Below are 17,766 nucleotides of genomic sequence, written 5' to 3'. Positions count from 1 at the left end.
CTGGTGCCCACAGAGAGGAAATGACTTTAGTTAAATGATCAAATTCATACTTTTTTCCAATCTCTTCAGATTCAGTATCAAGTTGCATTTAGAGAAGAACAATGGACCGCTCTCATCCCAACATTTGCCGTTTGGATTCTTTGTAGATTGGCATGCCTTCCAAGAGTTCAAGCCAAATGCCACTTCATGAGTTCTGATGTGCTGTTTGCATGGGACATTCCAATGCAAATTGAGTGTCTTGGTCATAACATCTTGGTCTTGTTCTTCTCCCAGATTTGCATCACTAATATATGCAAGTGCCATATAGTCCAAGGGCATCTGGGGGATAAGACTACATAGGAAATGTTGCCCTTTCATGATTCTGTTTTCTCAATGGAAATTTAGTTACTATGGCAAGTTTCTCCAAAGCAGCATTTTTACTCCAATTGTGAACCTGAAGGATTGTTCATCACATGACCAAGGAATAAGTAGTGTATTGCATGTAGTAGCATGGAAGCAAAGAAGAGGTAGAATTTAGAGCTTAAAAAAGAGGTTGTAGGGACACTGGGTGGCTCAGTGGTTGAGCGTCTGCCTTTGGCTCAGGGCGTGATCCCGGAGACCTGGGATCGAGTCCCACATCGGGCTCCCCTGCATGGAGCCTGCTTCTCCCTCTGCCTGTGTCTCTGCCTCTCTCTGTGTGTCTTTCAGGAATAAATAAATAAAATCTTTAAAAATTAATTAATTAATTAAAAAATAAAAAAGAGGTTGTACACTGTGACAACAGTTGATAACATGCGGCGACTAGAGTTGATAACATCATATTGTATAATTGAAATTACCTAAGACAGTAGAACTTAAATGTTCTCAGCATAAAAAATAAAGGCACATAAGTGAGGTAATGGATGTGTTAATTAACTCGATGAGGTGGAGGGAACCCTTTCACAGTATATACATAACCCTTTCACAGTATATACAATCATCAGGTTGTACGCTTTAAATATCTTACAATTTTATTTGTCAATTATACCTCAATAAAGCTAGAGAGAAAAAAAGAAAGATAGTGCTTCCCCTCATTTTACACATGAGGAAACTAAAGCCCAGAGAAGACAGAGCAAGTTAGGATCGACAACCTAGTCTCCCAACTGCTGGTTCAGTGTTCCTTCCCCAGCAAAATTTGGTGTACAATTTTCAGTTTATATGAAATTTTTCCAGCAATAAATATATGAATCAAAGTGGAGGTGAATCATGTTATCACAGGGTACATCCCTGGGACTTAGTCTAACTTACATCCACAGTCCCTTCTGTGTTAAACATGTTGCTTTCTTTTCTTGGGCAGAAAAATACTATAATTTCAGTTAAAACCTTTCCAGGAATTCCAAATATGGGAGGTGGATTTTGCTAGGGAATGCTAATAAGAGGTCAAATAGCACATAAACCCTCTATGTGTCAGAACAGAAACTTCCCAGAATTATTTACTCAGCACTCTACCTTTTATCATTTGAAAATGCTTTCAATTAAGAAGAAGGTTCTTTTTAGGTAACCATACTGCATTTAGTGAAATCCAATCACATAGCATTTTAATAGTACATCTCTTCCCCTAATTTTCGTAGTTATCTGCTGATCTTAATTTTCCAATGAAAACCATACATTAACATTGCAGTTTTGAAGAAAATGAATAACATTTCTTGTTATGTTATAGGTCAATAGTTAATGCAGCCGAAGTTTCATTTCTCTCCCATTAAAATTGCTTATTTGCCTCATCTCGATGTATATCAAATGGTAATAAGATACGGAATATATAAGGTTGTGACCCATGCCAGTAGGTTTTGCTGTTTCTAGGGTTTTCTTGTTAATTGGTTGCATTGTATGTCAGATCTGATTCTTCCACACCATTGTTAAGGCTGATGATTCTTCAGAACACCATTGAAAACAGAACTAGAAGGAGTTTCACCAAAACAAGGAGCTAGAAGTGAAATTTCCTAAAGGCAGAGCAACGGTTTTTACTTTTTACTTTACACTTGGGAAAATAAAACACGTTCCATCCTGGGAAACTCGACGAGTATGAAAAAGAGTATTTTCCTAGGAAAAAAAAGAAGAAAAATTCCTCAATTTGAAATTCTGCACTGATTTCAAAGGTTTTAGAACACATTTCTGGAAATAGAAAACTGACATGAAGAAAATACTCTTGTCAGCTTCAAGAACTACGTGCTCCATGGGGCTATGTATACTTTACTTCACCTAATAAATGCCCTCCTTAGCTATCGAGCATAAGATATTTTGGGTTTTTTTTAAGGTTTTGTTTATTTATTCATGAGAGACACAGAAAGAGAGAGAGTCAGAGACACAGGCAGATGGAGAAGCAGGCTCCATGTAGGGAGCCCGACGTGGGACTTGATCCCGGGACCCCAGGATCACGCCCTGAGCCAAAGGCAGGCGCCAAACCACTAAGCCACCCAGGCATCCCCATAAGATATTTTTGTAAATGAAATTGTATGCTAACCCCTCCAGAGGAGCTCACTTTTTGAACCAATGGAATAATTGTTTTGCAGTGTGAATAACCCCTAATTTATCTATTGTTAGTGGTTGGATTTTTGTTCCTTAATTTTTTTTTTTTTTTGTTCTTTAAATTTCTTAAAAGAGAGCCAGCCTACATATTCTTATCTCTCAGCACTTGAAGGATAGGACTTAGGGAAATGGAAAAGGCAAAGTAAGGACCCTGGCCAGGAAGTCAGAAGACCATGGCTGAATTCATCTCCAGCACTTACTAGCCAAAAGACTGTGGTCAAATCAGAATACCTTTCTCGGCTTCAGTTTCCTTACCTGTACTGGTGTCAGATAAAGAAACCATAAGAATCAAGTGTTACTATCTATGCAAAAACACTTGGTAAACTGTAAAATGCTCAACAAATAAAGCTGATTATTCATCATAACAATTAATTAAATGTTCCCTACTCCCCCTTCCAAAGCCAATGATGGAAATGAAAACCAGTAGCTATATAACAGGAAAGTCTAACCTCAAAGTACATAATTTTAATCAAATAGCCTATGGTTGGAGCCCTGGCTTGAAAAGGAAATCAACGTAGTCAGGGAACGCCAGAAAAGCCATGTTCAGTCAGAGCTAACTTAGCCTGTGTGGAGTCTCTGACACTGGCAACGCACATCATGAGGGTGGAAAATAATTTCCCTGAGACTGACTCAGTGCAGAAAATCCCCAGGTGATCAGTGAACTTCAACTCTGTTAGGATCGATTTCAAATTTAATTCTGTATAATATGTTGGGAGTAATTCATTAGATTAACTGACTTGAAAACATTTGATCCTTTAAGGCTCAGTTCAGTTAACCTCTTCCATAACCAGCTCCTACATCTCTTCAGTTGGAATTAAACTTTCTCTAGTGTGTGCCCCTAATACAAGTGGTATGCCACCCGTATGGCACTCACTAAAACAGGTTTATCTTAGAGTGTCTGTGCATGCACGATGCATGCGCACACATGTGCATGTGCCCACATGCATATATATTCATATTCTTGTGTACTGCCCCACCCACAAGAGTATAATCTAAGCTCCTGAGGTCAGGAACCATGTCTTTAAAAAAAAAAGATTTTATTTATTTATTCAAGAGAGACACATGGAGGGGAATCCCTGGGTGGCTCGGCGGTTTGGGGCCTGCCTTTGGCCCAGGGTGTGATCCTGGAGTCCTGGGATCAAGTCCCACATCGGACTCCCTGCATGGAGCCTGCTTCTCCCTCTGCCTGTGTCTCTGCCTCTCTCTCTCTCTCTCTCTGTGTGTCTCTCATGAATAAATAAATAAAATCTTTAAAAAAAAAAAAAGAAGAGAGAAAGACACACAGAGAGAGAGGCAGAGACACAGGCAGAGAGAGAAGCAGGTCCCATGCAGGGAGCCCCATGTGGGACTCATCCTGGGACTCCAGGATCACGCCCTGGGCTAAAAGGCAGGCACTCAACTGCTGAGCCACCCGGAGTCCCAGGAACCATGTATTGGTCATCATTATATATCTTTCACAGCATCTGGCACATTGCCTTACATATGGTAGTTGCTCAATAAGTACTGCCGATTGTCAAAGGTAATGAGAATCATACATTCACTGTTAAGAGAAGTATTTCCTTTTTTCTGTGCTATAAAACTATTTCAACCTTTAAGGGGTTCCCTTCTTTTTGAGTCCTGTAATTTAGGAAACAAGTCCACGGAGTAATAGGTGACTGTAGGCATATTTTTTAAAAAATGGAAAAAATAGTACTTAACATAAAAATCACAATTACTGTTCATGAAGCAAAGTAGTTGATGATCCCAGATCTGACAATAGGAATTCACATTCTGGATGGAACTGAGTATGGTTGTTGAATCTCTCAAGGGAAGTCAGTGTGCTTGAGTTATCATAAGTTCCATCCCATTTGGAGGCTAGGGCCATTTAGGAAAGTGTTGTCCAATACAGGAGTTACTAGCCACATGTACTTTACTGAGCACATGAAATGTGCCAAGACTGACTCAAGGTACACAATAAATACAAAACACATAAAGTTTCCAAGATGTAGAACAAGTTTTAAAAAATAATATAAAGGGGGCAGCCCCTGTGGCACAGCGGTTTAGCACTGCCTGCAGCCCGGGGTGGGATCCTGGAGACCCGGGATCAAGTCCCATGTCGGGCTCCCTGCATGGAGCCTGCTTCTCCCTCTGCCTGTGTCTCTCCCTCTCTCTTTCTCTCTCTCTCTCTATAAGTAAATAAATAAATCTTTAAAAAAAATAATAATATAAAGTATCTCATTGGTAATTTTTATATTGATTGCATGTTACAATGAAAATATTTTGGATATACTAGGTTAAATAAAATACATTATTAAAATCAATTCACCTTTTTCTTTTTACTTCTTCAATGTGGCTACTAGAAAATTTAGAATTACACGTGTGGCTTGCATTATTTATTTTTTTTAAAGATTTATTTATTTGAGAGACAGAAAGTGGGGGGTAAAGGCAGAGGGAGAAAATCTTCAAACAGACTGACCTCTGAGCAGGGAGCCTGACAAGGGGCTCCATCCCAGGACCCTGAGACCATGATCTGAGCCAAAATCAAGAGTTGAATCCTTAACCAACTGAGCCACTCAGGTGCCCTATGGCTTGCATTATGTTTCCATTGAATAGCACTAAAATTGGAAACCACCCTCCAGAAAAGAATCTATCATTAAAACAACCTAAATACTAATAATTAGCACATCCATTAACTCTTCTTGAGACCAACAGGACCCCAAAAACTAAAGGGCTATGACACAAAGCACTGAAACAACATTATGTCTTCATCTCTGAAGTACCTGAGTCTGCATCCAAGCAAGAAATAGGAGTACCAGATGAAGGCCTTTCAAGCAGAGAAGACAATTCTATAATTTTCAGGAGTCATAATGAGAAAAGGCATTCTTGGAGTTTTCTGAACAAAACCTCAATACTTACCAACTTGACTTGTGCTGACATGATGCTACAACAAACCGAAAAGGTAAAATAAAATCCAAATGCTTTGCATGAGGTAGCACAGTGCCTTGCATCTTAACAATGTTTGTTGAAGTGAATTGAATTTGGAAGAGGTTGTCTAATTGGATTTGATCTCTTTTTAAACTGAAGTCAATGAACCAGGGTATGTCCATACACAACGCTAAAGCTCTCCACTGAGTCTATTAACATGTATTGAGGGTGGATACTGTGTTCTCTTGGCCCTTTATATAACAACTACAGGATCCCTGCTAGAGCACTAGCCGTTACGGGGCGGGGGGGGGATGAGGTATAAATTTAACCCCCACTGAAATAAATACTGTCCTTCTATCCATGTTTCACCTTAAGCAGGAGGGCTCCTGTGGCATTGCCCCTGGAGATAGCATCATAACAGAGCCTTCGACTATTGCACACACCTGTGGTAGCTACATTTTATTATACACAAAGATTTAGGCACCAGACAGCACCTGAAATTAGAGTACTAAAAAGAGATTTTAGAAATAGTTAGAACTGGTTATTAACGAGTTGGCAGGGGAGGGCTGGCGGCATTTACAATGTGTAAGTACATCAAATCATTACCTTGTACGCTTTAAATATCCTTCATTTGTACTCGTCAATTATACCTCAAAAAAAAAAAAAGACCTAGGAAGAACCGATTTTTAATCAAAGGGAATGTAAATACTGAAAGAGCAGCCCTGTTAAATTACACAAATTCCACTTAAAACATGAAAAGCCAAGACCACTATCAACAAGTCTATTTAGTTAATTCAGTTAAATATAAAAAGAAGAACATTCAACCCAGGCATTTGGCATTGTGAAAACAGACTAAGCAGTTGATTGATTGATCTATTTTTCAACAGGTTGTGTGGACATCCTGTAGGCACAGACTTAGTCTGAGGCTATTGCCTTAAAAGAGGTAAAAATCCAATCAGATATAGTAAAGTGGAGATGGTCACAGTGACCCAGCAACCTCTGTTCAAGCTTTACCCATATTAGTACACTCTTATACTGGGTTGTTTTGCATGAGACCCCAATGTATTTATGTATTTTTTTAGTCTTCTTTATCACCTTCTTGTGTACGACTGAGCAGTTTTTGAGGAGACAAGCCACTGTTACAATGTTGTCAAGGCCCTTCTCGTTTTCTAGTTCAAATCCTTGTTCATGCTGTTTGCTAAGTACTTGTTCCCTGTGACAGCTTTCAGCCAAACAGAACACTCTGAATGATGCATTCCAAACCACTCTGTCCTGCTGGGCTCTGAGTGAAACAAGCTCTTCAAACTCCATCATGTGAACTTTTCACAAGGAACAATCTCCCTCAGACAATTCCATTCAGAGATACTATCCGTGAAACTGGGACTCGGGGAAGGGGTGACATCACAGGCTTCCCCTTCTGGCCAGGGTCATGACCACCAAAGTTGTATTTAAGAGGCTCCCACGTGGTTCAGCACATGATTTTCTTAATGATCTAACATTTCCCCCAACTTTCCCATAAGCTTCCAATTTAAGATATTTAAGATATTCACACTTAAACACAAAATTGGGTACTGGTGTCAAGAAAGCCTGGGATTTCAAGAAGAATGAGAAATTTGCAACCAGAGTCTCTATTACTATTAGGGGTAGGAGGGTAAATATAAAACATAGTATATAATATGTGCCATATGTGGGGCTTTTTTGGCAGTGTTGAGAATCATAGAAATACACGGTACTATATCCAACCAAAAGGGTGGAAAAGAAAGAGAGGGAGAGAGAGGGAGAGAGAGAGAGAGAGAGAGAGAGAGAGAGAGAGAAAGAGAATGAGAAAATTAGATTGCTTTAAATGTCTAAAGCCAAGGTTTGGACACCAAAGCTTTAAAAAAATGCAGGATTATTCCACCGAGATGGACAGCCAGTTAGCTTGCAGTTAGGTAACAACAGAAAGAAAACAGCACACCAGGCTATCTTTTGAGGAATCTGGGCTTGTTTTCAGAAAGACCTGCCTGGTAGCTCCTGAAGAAGGCTTTGGACTCTCCTAAAAGATGTTTAAGATGAAGATAGTAAGTCATGGATCCAGGATGGTTTCCATTCTAGTTCTCACCAGAGTTGGGGCAGGTAAACTGGGTGGCTTTCCAGGTCCCCCTCGTAGTCCAATGAGTCTATGAACTCCTCTCTGTGTAACAGCCTACTGCTCAACTTATTATTTTTGAAAAAGAATAGTGCCTGAATAAGGGGGCATTTGCCTGTCAAAGGCCCCACAAGCATTCAAATTTTTTTTTTTTTAATTCTTGACCCGCAGAGGAAGATGAAACCAAAAGAGAGAGCTAAGCCTGGGAGTCCTTGTTCCAAGGGGCTCACAGGGACTCAGCTAGTCAGACATTAGGTTATCAGAATGAAAGTATCGTAGAAAGAAGGTAATCGCTACCACTGTCTATTGAATTAAATCACAGATCAGAAAGTGCCAGAGCTCATGGAGACCTTAAAGACCATCTAACATAACTAACTCCTCTGTTTCATATACCAAAAGGAAAAAAGGGCTGACTTGCTCAAAGTCACATATGGGGAAAGTCAAAACTTAAACCCAGATCTCATGGGCTTGCCAATGATGCCTGACACACTACAATCGTACCTACAAATGAGGAGGAATGTTGATCATTTATTATGATGTGCTACACTTCTTTGAGGAAGCACACATAATGCCCCCTAGAATAAAAGTGCTCCTGCAAAGTTTTATTTTGAGCTTTCCTGCCCACAGTATAATTTTATGACAAAAATAATTCTTTTGTTAAAAAGTATAAAAGTATGGTATAATGTTGAATGTCTTTTTAACCTACACGTGAAGTAATGGAGATGTGCATACATCTCCCCGAGGAAGAGACTCCGATGGGATGAGACTTCATGGTTTACAGTCTAGTGGGGCAGAAAGACACAAACTGACAATTCCTGTGATGAGTCCAAACTGAGAACTTTGAGGAGAGGCATTTAACCCCAACTTGGAAGGGAGAGGAAGGTATGAAGATTAAAAAGGCCAGAGGCCAGAGATGATAGAAAGGAAACTTGGAGTAGTCCAGTTTGGCTGGTGGCTGCAGTGCAGTGATGGTAAGGAGTGACCTGTATTCCCTGAATGCACAAGGCCAACAACTACCCCCAAATAAACACGAAGCTGTAAAGATAGTATGCTCACTATGCCAGAGTGGCTTTACAATACAAGTTTCCTAGCCTCAGTCAATCATCAGCATATTAATTAAAAGATCTCAGGGAGGCACAGTGAACAATGGACTGGAACCTGCTATGGGGTATTAGTCTTACCAGTAAGTCACTGAGCCCTCTCTGGTGAGCTCAGTTATCCCATCTGTAAACCGAATAGTTGATGCTACCTTAGATGATCTCTAAGGTCCCTCTTGGTTCAGAATTTAGGAAGGATCCCACCATGCATTTGCTACTAGAGGAAGTCTGTCAACCTCCATGAAGGCCCTGGCTGATCAACAATCCTCCCCTGAGCCCCTACTCAATCATCATTTTATATATGGCAAAACAACCTCACTGCAATGTTTCCTAACTCTCAGTTCAGAAGGAAATTTGACTAGCAAGCAGTGGTCTAATGGATAAAATATTCAGCTAGAGGTTAGGAAATCAGAGCCTTTTCTCAGGCTCCTATAAAAGGACACCAATGAGATTTCATTTAATAACAAGTTTTCCACTGTTTTCTCCTAGAAGGAAAATTTATGAGATATATTATGAGATATGCCAAGTTAGGGGCACCTGGCTGGCTCAGTGCGACTTTCAAGAGAAAGTGCGACTCTTGATCTCAGGGTTGTGAGTTCAAGCTCCATGTTGGGTGTAGAGATTACTTAAATAAACTTACAAAAAAGAGAGATGCAAAGTGCTGATAAAGATAAGTACAAATGGAGAGAATCACTTTAAGCGGGCACAGAAATTTCACCAACAATGATCAATTTTAAATTTGCTCCTTAAATCAATCACAAATCTCACAATGGGGTCCCTTGGGTTCAGAGTTGTCTATGGTTCTTTAACCACACTACCGTGGAAGGCAGGATGCCAGTGGCATCATGTTAGGGTCACAGGATTGCTAACTGCCTCAACAGCCACTTCTTAGGCCCTTCAATATAGGATACATACACACATATATCCGTGTGTGTGTGTTTTGTGTGTGTGTGTGTGTGTGTGTATACAAAGAAATTGGGGCAGCCTGGGTGGCTCAGTGGTTTAGCACCTGCCTTCAGCCCAGGGCGTGATCCTGGAGACCCGGGATCAAGTCCCACGTCAGGCTCCCTGCATGGAGCCCGCTTCTCCCTCTCCCTCTGCCTGTGTCTCTGCCTCTTTCTCTCTCTCCATGTCTCTCATGAATGAATAAATAAAATTCAAAAAAATTGGCTCTTAGAAACAATTGCAAATCTCACAATGGAGGCATAGCGGCTTCACACTTCACTCTGCATCACAATCACTGAGGCCTCCTCCAGAAAGCAGGTCACTTCAGGGATTCTCCTATTGAGATTTTAATTCACGTGGAGCTGCTAATTTCATACACAACTCAGTATATTCTCAAGGGAGGTGGTCATGAGACCACTTTTCAAAAAGCTGACTCTAATAGTTAGGAATAAGAGTAAAGGCACGCAGAGGAGAAATTACCTAGAAATTAGAGCATGGGCTTCAGGTGCCCTTCCTGGGCAGTAAGTAAACAGAAAGGGAGAGAGGAAATAGGTAGTTATGCCTGAGTTTGGATGGGGGCTTACTCATCCACTCACTTAATAATAAATATTCACTGTGTGCCCGTATGGATTGGGCACTGTGCTAGGCACTGGGAATTACAGAAGAAAACAAGACGAATGAGGTCCCTTCCTCATGCTGACGTGCCCTCTTACGACTCTCCTTATCTACTTGTTAAAGTAACTGTGGTTGCACAGTCAGTCCTGAAGTCCCTAATGCCCCGATGATTCCACCGGAGGAGGGCTCTGGAACACAAGAAGCAGGAAGAATGATAGAAGGGAAGGAGGCTTCCCAGAGAAAGTCCTGTCAAGATAAACACCACCACAACCGTGATTAACCAAAAGGCAATGTCCCCAGTAAGAACATCCTACAGGGATACCGTGTTATCCCTGCTTCAGTGTCCCATGCTACTGCTGCTGGACACCCAGACATCCTGCTCTCTTCCTAAAGGACGTGGTATCATCCTCTGCCCTAGGATAGAATCTAAAGTACTGGACCAGGGACGCCTGGGTGGCTCAGCGGTTTAGTGCCTGCCCTTGGCGCAGGGCGTGATCCTGGAGTCCTGGGATCAAGTCCCATGTTGGACTCCCTGCATGGAGCCTGCTTCTCCCTCTGCCTGTGTCTCTGCCTCCCTCTCTCTCTCTGTGTCTCTCATAAATAAATAAATAAAATCTTAAAAAATAAATAAGTACTGGACCAGGTATTTAAGACCTTCAAATATACTTTGGCCCCTGCCTCCTGTTACCTAGTTCTGGTGATCCCCTGAAAACTCTTAACGGTTTCCCTCCTTCTCAAACTTTATCAGATATCCTTCCTCTACTGGTATTCCCTGTGCCCTCTCTTTCTACACATTTTTCTGGCCCCAGTTCAAATGCTACTTCCTCCAGAAGGAATGTCCCTCTGGGCAAAGAGGGCCTTTGTCCTCTGAATTCTTCCACATGGTCCTTAGGTGATTTCCCTACAATTGGAACTGCTTTTTTCACTACATTAAGCTGTCTTCCAAGTTAGGATGTGCCTCTTGAGGATAAGGATTTTTTTTTTTTTACATCCCCTCTCAGGACCTAGCAGTACCTCCGTAAGTACTTGTAGAGTGCCTCAAGAGCAAATTTTTATTCTATCAGGGAATTCACTTCATTTTGTTGTCCTATTTTAATGCATTAGTTGAGTACAAATCTACTCCAAAGGCCACACTAATGAAACAGAAGCAATGTCCTGATATGAACCTAAAAGCAAGGTATTACTCATCTATCTACAATTATTTTATATGCTGGTTTTGGAAAAAGAGCCTGGGAGAGATATGTACCTTTTAACTTCTTACCACCCCTTCCATAACCTCACTGACCCCTCCTGTGCCTCCACACCTACTCTTTCATCTCCGCTCCACCCACCTCTCTTCCGAACCACTTTGGCCCTTTGGGTGTCTCTAGGACATTCATTTTCAAATCCTTTCCATTCTTACCCCCTCCCCATATATTTTTCAGGCCTGAGGAGGTAGATCTTTCATAACTCCAGTTGTCTCGTGTACCCCTCAGGCAATTTCAGGAACTCCAAGGCTGCTCTAATATGCAGAATGATGATCTGAGTACTTATGAGCTAAACACACTTATAATACAAAATCTGGGATATTTAGACAAGTTTCAACTGTTAGAACAGTAGTCTCCTGTTCAAACACAGGGATTCTACTTTCTGACTTCTAAATTGATTCTCCTGCTTTTCTAACATATAGTGGATTTTAATGTTTTACTGGCTTCTATTCATAGAGAAGGGAGAACGTTTATCGAGTACCTTTAGGTCGTAAGTACTGGGCTCGGTACCTAGATTGCAGATGTCATCTTATCCTCATGACTACTTGAGGAGACACACAGCTCCATTTCATGGATAAAAACCTGAGGTCAAGAGACGTTAAGTGATCTGCCCAATTATCATGCAGCATAGTTGTGGGACTGGGATTTTACTGTTGGTCCTTGGTAATACAAAGCTCAGGCTCTTTTAGGTATATTATGCTATATCCTTAAATAAAACCCAGTTCATTCTGACTATTCCGTCTTCCAATTCAAAACAGAGATCACCAAAAACCTGTAACTGCAGGATAAGGGACTTTATACATTCCTAAGAAAAGGGAGCACCACTGGGCCACCAGGAACACCATCTTTGGTCTCAGGATCTCAATCGTTGGCCTAATTTTCCTCAAGAGCACTGAACTGACTCCGTATCAAGTATTCCCTGCCCAACCATCACAGCAGCCCTTGACACCATCACATAATCATCACCATCATAAGCAGCTATTTAAAAAAAAAAAAAACACCGCACCGCCTAATATGCGTCACTCGCATACTCTGTACAAATTAGGTGCATGGCAAAGTGGAGGGAAAACAGCAACTCCAAGTCTCACATTTCGATCAAATGTAACTGGCAAAAATGGTTAAAGCACAGAATCAAAGAACAGAGGACGAAAGTATCCTATAACCAAGTCAAACACCTGTTAGTCCTTCCCGTTCAAGACGTTTAAAGAAGGTCACATTTATTCATTCAACAAACATTTATTGGGCACCAGCAAGTGTGCTAGGTGCTAAGGAATAGGACCGTGAACACGATCAACCAGGCTCCCGCTCTGGGCAGATCCGTCCGCTTGTCCTGATCTTGCTAACTACTACACGATGCTTGTTCGCTGCTAGAATCATATTTCGGGGAAAGTCAGAGTCATACGTGGGCTCTTGTCGAAGCCCTTAAAAGTCTCGGTAGGCAAACGTGACAGAAAGCTCTGGGAGGCTCTGGGAAGGACGAGGCGGTGCGGCGCATCCTCCCGCGGCGGCCGGGCTGCTCCCCACTGTCATGGCGGCCGGCGGCGGCCCGCGCGCCGCGTGCTTCAGAGCATCCGGTTGCGCTTGGCGGTTGGGGAGTCTGTGACACTGTCACCGCACCGGGCCGAGGTGCGCTTGCGGGTCCCCCCGCTGTCCGGGCGCGGGGCCTGCTCTTCGGAGGTGAAGGGGCTCGAGTCGTCGTCGAGGAAGGTACTTTTCCGGCGCCCGCCGCCGGGCACAGCGCCCGCGACGCCGCTGGCCTGGGGCGGGGAGCCGGGGGCGCCGGACCTCACGCTGATGCTCGCCATGGCTCCGCTCAGGCCATGCACGGCGATGGCCTCGTGGAACGGCTGCAGGTCGACGTCCACGGCCGAACCGGACTCGGGGGCCGCGGCCTGGCCGGCGGCCGCGGCGGGCGGCTTCGGGGGCGTCCGCGGGGCGCGCGGCGGGGGAGGCGCGGGGGGCACTTTGCCGCACAGGAAGCTGATCAGGTCTTCGCGGAGAATGGTGCTGCGGCCCTGCTTCGCCCACTCCAGGACATCCCGGATGCGCCGCTGGTAGCCAACCTGGACGCCCAGGTCAAAACTTCGTTGGTGGGCGTCCCCGCTCTCTTTGTACAGACTGGTCACGGCCATGGCCGCATTCTGGAAGGGGTCCCACATGGACAGTTCTGGCTGTTGGCACCCAGCATCCTTGTAGAGCTGGGCCACGGCGGTGGCCGAGATCTGGAAGAGGTGCCACAGCTTCTGCTGCTCGCTCCGGAGCCCCGCCGCCTCGGCGCTCGCCTCCTCCCGCAGCTCGGGGGCCAGCTGCTCTTGCTGCTCGGCCTCGGCCAGGCACTGGCGCTCCCACTTGGAGAACCACTGCTCGGCGACCTCGGCCTCGCCCTCCTTCGGCGGCTCCTCCATCCTCGCCGCTCGCCGCCGCCGCCGCCGCCGCCGCCGCCTCACCTCCTGCTCGGGGCTCCCCTCCTCCTCCTGCGGCCGCCGCCGCCGCCTCCTCCGCGTGCGCCGGCGGGCGGTCGCGCGGGCGGCGGGGCCCTGAGGCCAACTGTTCCGGCGCGCGCCGCCCGCGGCCCCGGTGCACGCCCCGCCCCGCCCCGCCCGGCCCGGCCCCCAGCTACGCGGCGGAGGACTCCGCAGCCGCCGGCGCCGCCTTGCTGCCCCCTTCCGGCCCCGCGGTCCGCTCCGAGGGCCCCCCCAGGGCGCCGCGGCCTCCCTACAGCCGCAGCCGCCGCCGCCGCCGCCTCGGCCGCCGCCGCCGCCCGACCCCAGCCCCCGCCCCGCCGCGGCTGCCGCACCAGGAGCTCGCAGGGGGACCGGCCGCAGCGCTGCCTCAACGCGGCGCTTGCCTACTCTTGGCCCCCTTTTCACACATTTTGGAGACTTGTCGGCTTCATCCAATGAGCTGATCAAATTTTACATCCTATGTTGCCAGAGAGGATTATGGGGCAACTTCATGGTGTCGATCACATCCAGGGCGCCGATCCGGGAAGGCCGGGGGGTGGGGTGGGCTGGGGTGGGGGTAAAGTGGGAAGATCCCGGCCCCCGTGAATAGGCAGGCACCCTGAACCCCGGCAATGCCCTCTACACAGGACGTACCCACGAAAAGGGCCGCCCGCTGCTCGACGCAGTATTTTGTACAGGAAAAAAAAATAGTACTCTGCCCCCCACCCCCGCTTCCTGGGCCTCAGTTTCCTCAAGTGCCAAATGAGGTTGTTGAATTAAGTCCCTGGAAAGCACTTAGAGCCGGGATGTAGAACTTTCCTGCTGTCGCTGCAAAGCACCTCTTCTGGGCTGCTTGCATGCTTAACCAAATTCTAAGAGTCACATCAGAAATGGTACTGAATCCACCCCCCCCCCCCCAGGATTCTTGTAACGTTTTGGTGTCTTAAAAAAATGGGTTGGGGGTTCTCTTTGGTCTCCTTTCAACTACTGAAAATTCTAAGATGAAGAAGGAGAGAGAAAATAGGAAAATGAAATTCCAAACACCGTATTCTCTGCTCTATTGTAAAAATTCACTGCCTTTCAGGACAAAAAGAAAAGAAAAGAAAAAGATCTTACCTAACTCAACACCCAAAAAAATGATAGCTAAGTAAAACATCATAATAAATCCAAAATTAAGCTAAACCTATGTGATACTAAAGTCTTTTCCTTGGGTTCATTAACAACCCTCTTATAATGATGCAGTTCTTTTTTAGTGCACACAGTTCCAAAGCAAACTGTTAAGAGAAAAAAACATTATCACTGAGCTAAGAATAACATCAAAAATGGGAGGAACTAACATGTAATATTTTTTTTAGAATTAGGAAGAAAGTTAGAATTTCACAGTTTTTGTTGTTGACCATGTTTGCTAGGTATCCATAGAGCCTTATACAGGAAGCTGAATCTTCTAGCAAAATATGTTTAAGAATTCCCAAATATGAAAATTAGTATATAAAATAAAATGACCTAATCATTAAGCTTTATCATCTTCCTAAAAAGAAATACATGTTTCTAAGTTAAATATAAAAGAGAAGAAGAAGAAGAAGAGGGGATTGTGCCCTTTCTCTGCAAACCAGGCTTTTTCACGATTCATTAAACCCTTTTTCCATATGTGTAATTGGACTCTTCTCATTTACATAAACGAGAGATGAGGCAAAAGACCTAACATCAGCCCAAAAGGAGAAATCCATTTCTCAGTCTCCGATGTTAAAAAAATATATTGTAGAAAACTCCCAAGAAGGCAGATCCCCCTCCTCCCCCACACACCCACATATACCAGCCCCGAAATAGTTCATGGCCAAGGAGATACTGAGTTTGCCAGAGCTTTGGGGGTTGTTCTGCACACGCTGCCTCACAGTTATCATCAGAGGCACATGTTTTTATTTCATTTTCTCTAAGTAAAGACCTTGGACTGAAATGACTGACAGTAGGACACCATATCCTATTTTCTCCCCTCATTTCTGATTGGGTTAAAAACCAAGAAGAAAGACTGCACTGTCTTTGAAAGAGCACAACCCTCTGCTTGGGCTTGAGTTGTCTGGCTGGTATCCTCCATTCAGTTGGTCTCAGCACCTGATTAATTAGTTAATTAGTACTTAGAGCTGACTAGCCCCAGTTGGCAATTTTCATGCCCTGCATGGTGAAATGTTGAATCCAGCATTGAAATTTCTGTGTCGCACACCCTAATTATTATCACCCCACTACTTTTAAAACCATTGCACCAAATTATTATAATAGAGCCAGACAACTGTGTGGGAATATGTTCTTTCTGAGAAATAATGGTAGACTTCTAATATTTTTCACTATTGCCCTTAACACATTTAAATAAAACAATGAATGGGGAAAATTCTAATTCAATTAGCCTCCAACTCCTTCTACAAAGAAAATGATTTTATACGAGAGAGATGTTAGGAAAATTGCACCAAGATTTTTTGACGTTTTATCAGTTCTTCGATGGCAAAGAGTACATTTACAAGATATCCTATCTGAGATTGATTTTGTTCCCATATTTTTTTCTATGTCAGGAATAAAAATCAGAATAGATAATAGTAACAAAATACAACCAAAAAAGAACCCTAAGATCATTTTAACTAGCTGTAAGAAAACGATGCGTGTGTGTGTGTGTGTGTGTGTGTGTGTGTGTGTTTGAGGTGGTGGTGGGGGGGGACTTTGGATGTTTAAAAATACTGTGCTGACATGGTTTAGGAATGAGTTTTCTTTGGGAAAAAATACTCTTTGGCCGCTGCCCCATTCTTCCATAAATTTGATGTCATAGCGAAGGTTAAATATCAACTAGGGAAAAACAGTTTTAGAAAATAAGTTAGGACACAAACTTAGGGGAATCTAATTTTTGCCATTTCTCAGTGTCCCATTACCAAAAAAGGGCCCCAGTGTGTCAATGCTTTTCAGTATGACTGGTAGCTATTTTCACCTGAAACAATCCTTATATATCAGTAGTGGGCTGCCTGTAATTGTCAGAGCTAAATGGTACACAAAACTGGATACACAACCACACAGATCAGTAAATGGGTCGGATTGAAAGCAAAAGTAAACACCAACCTTAGGAAATGAAAGAAGTTAAAAGATAAGTGTTAAGGACCTTATTCTTTTTGGAGAATAAAACAAGATTTAGTAGCTTTCCACTTAATTTAAATGAAAAGAATCACTACCTTACATATTGCAGTGATAATGTAATGGGGAAAGAAAACAAAAAAGTCTTTGTACAAATGACACCTCCTATAGTTGTTGTGAAGAAACTTTTCCCCTTGGTATCTGCTAACAAATTCTAATTAATGCTGCACATTCCTTTACTGAAATCATTTAATGCGTAACAAGGGGGGTAAAAAGAAATGCTGAATGCTCGTGATTGCCCTGTTAGAATTATGGGAGTGAAAGCCTGGGGCCCCAAACTTACTGTCTATTAAAGCCAAGCTTTGAAAAAGAAATGCAACCTACAAAAGCTGTCAATCTCCCTTGCCCCTAAAGCCTGGGTTCACATGGATTCAAGTGACAGCCCTCCTCCCCCATGCACAATACATCAATCTGTCTCTCCCACAAGCACCCACAGCCCATTGTGCTGGCCGCAGGTGCCTATTATGGCACCCATGGCTGCCTCCCACAGCTCCGCCCCTGAGAAACAGGAACTGCAGACAATGGAGCCCTGTGGGAAGACAGAGGTGGGTGTTGGGAGGGATAACAGACAGATGGTAAAGGGTATAGGGTAGTAAGGTAGTTTCAAAACAAATGTCAAACATTCAAAATTATTGCTTTCTCATGTCTCTCCTTTTGAATTGCCTTTGCTTCAA

The 17,766-nt window shown here is 43.8% G+C and overlaps 1 protein-coding gene across 1 annotated transcript; it reads right to left on the bottom strand.

Moving 5' to 3' along the window:
• Positions 1-12,743: 12,743 nt before the first annotated feature.
• HAPSTR2 (HUWE1 associated protein modifying stress responses 2) lies at positions 12,744-13,885 on the bottom strand. Its single transcript, XM_055338881.1, has one exon. The coding sequence runs from the start codon at positions 13,883-13,885 to the stop codon at positions 13,043-13,045; it is 843 nt and encodes a 280-aa protein (XP_055194856.1). The 3' UTR covers positions 12,744-13,042.
• Between the last annotated feature and the right edge of the window lie 3,881 nt (positions 13,886-17,766).

This window comes from Nyctereutes procyonoides, unplaced genomic scaffold (genome assembly GCF_905146905.1).
Source record: "Nyctereutes procyonoides isolate TBG_1078 unplaced genomic scaffold, NYPRO_anot_genome, whole genome shotgun sequence".
Taxonomy (NCBI): domain Eukaryota; kingdom Metazoa; phylum Chordata; class Mammalia; order Carnivora; family Canidae; genus Nyctereutes; species Nyctereutes procyonoides.
This window is presented reverse-complemented; position numbering and strand designations above follow the sequence as displayed.

Excerpts from the sequence above, each read along its gene's own strand:
- HAPSTR2 (XM_055338881.1), bottom strand. The coding sequence starts at position 13,885 with ATGGAGGAGCCGCCGAAGGAGGGCGAGGCCGAGGTCGCCGAGCAGTGG.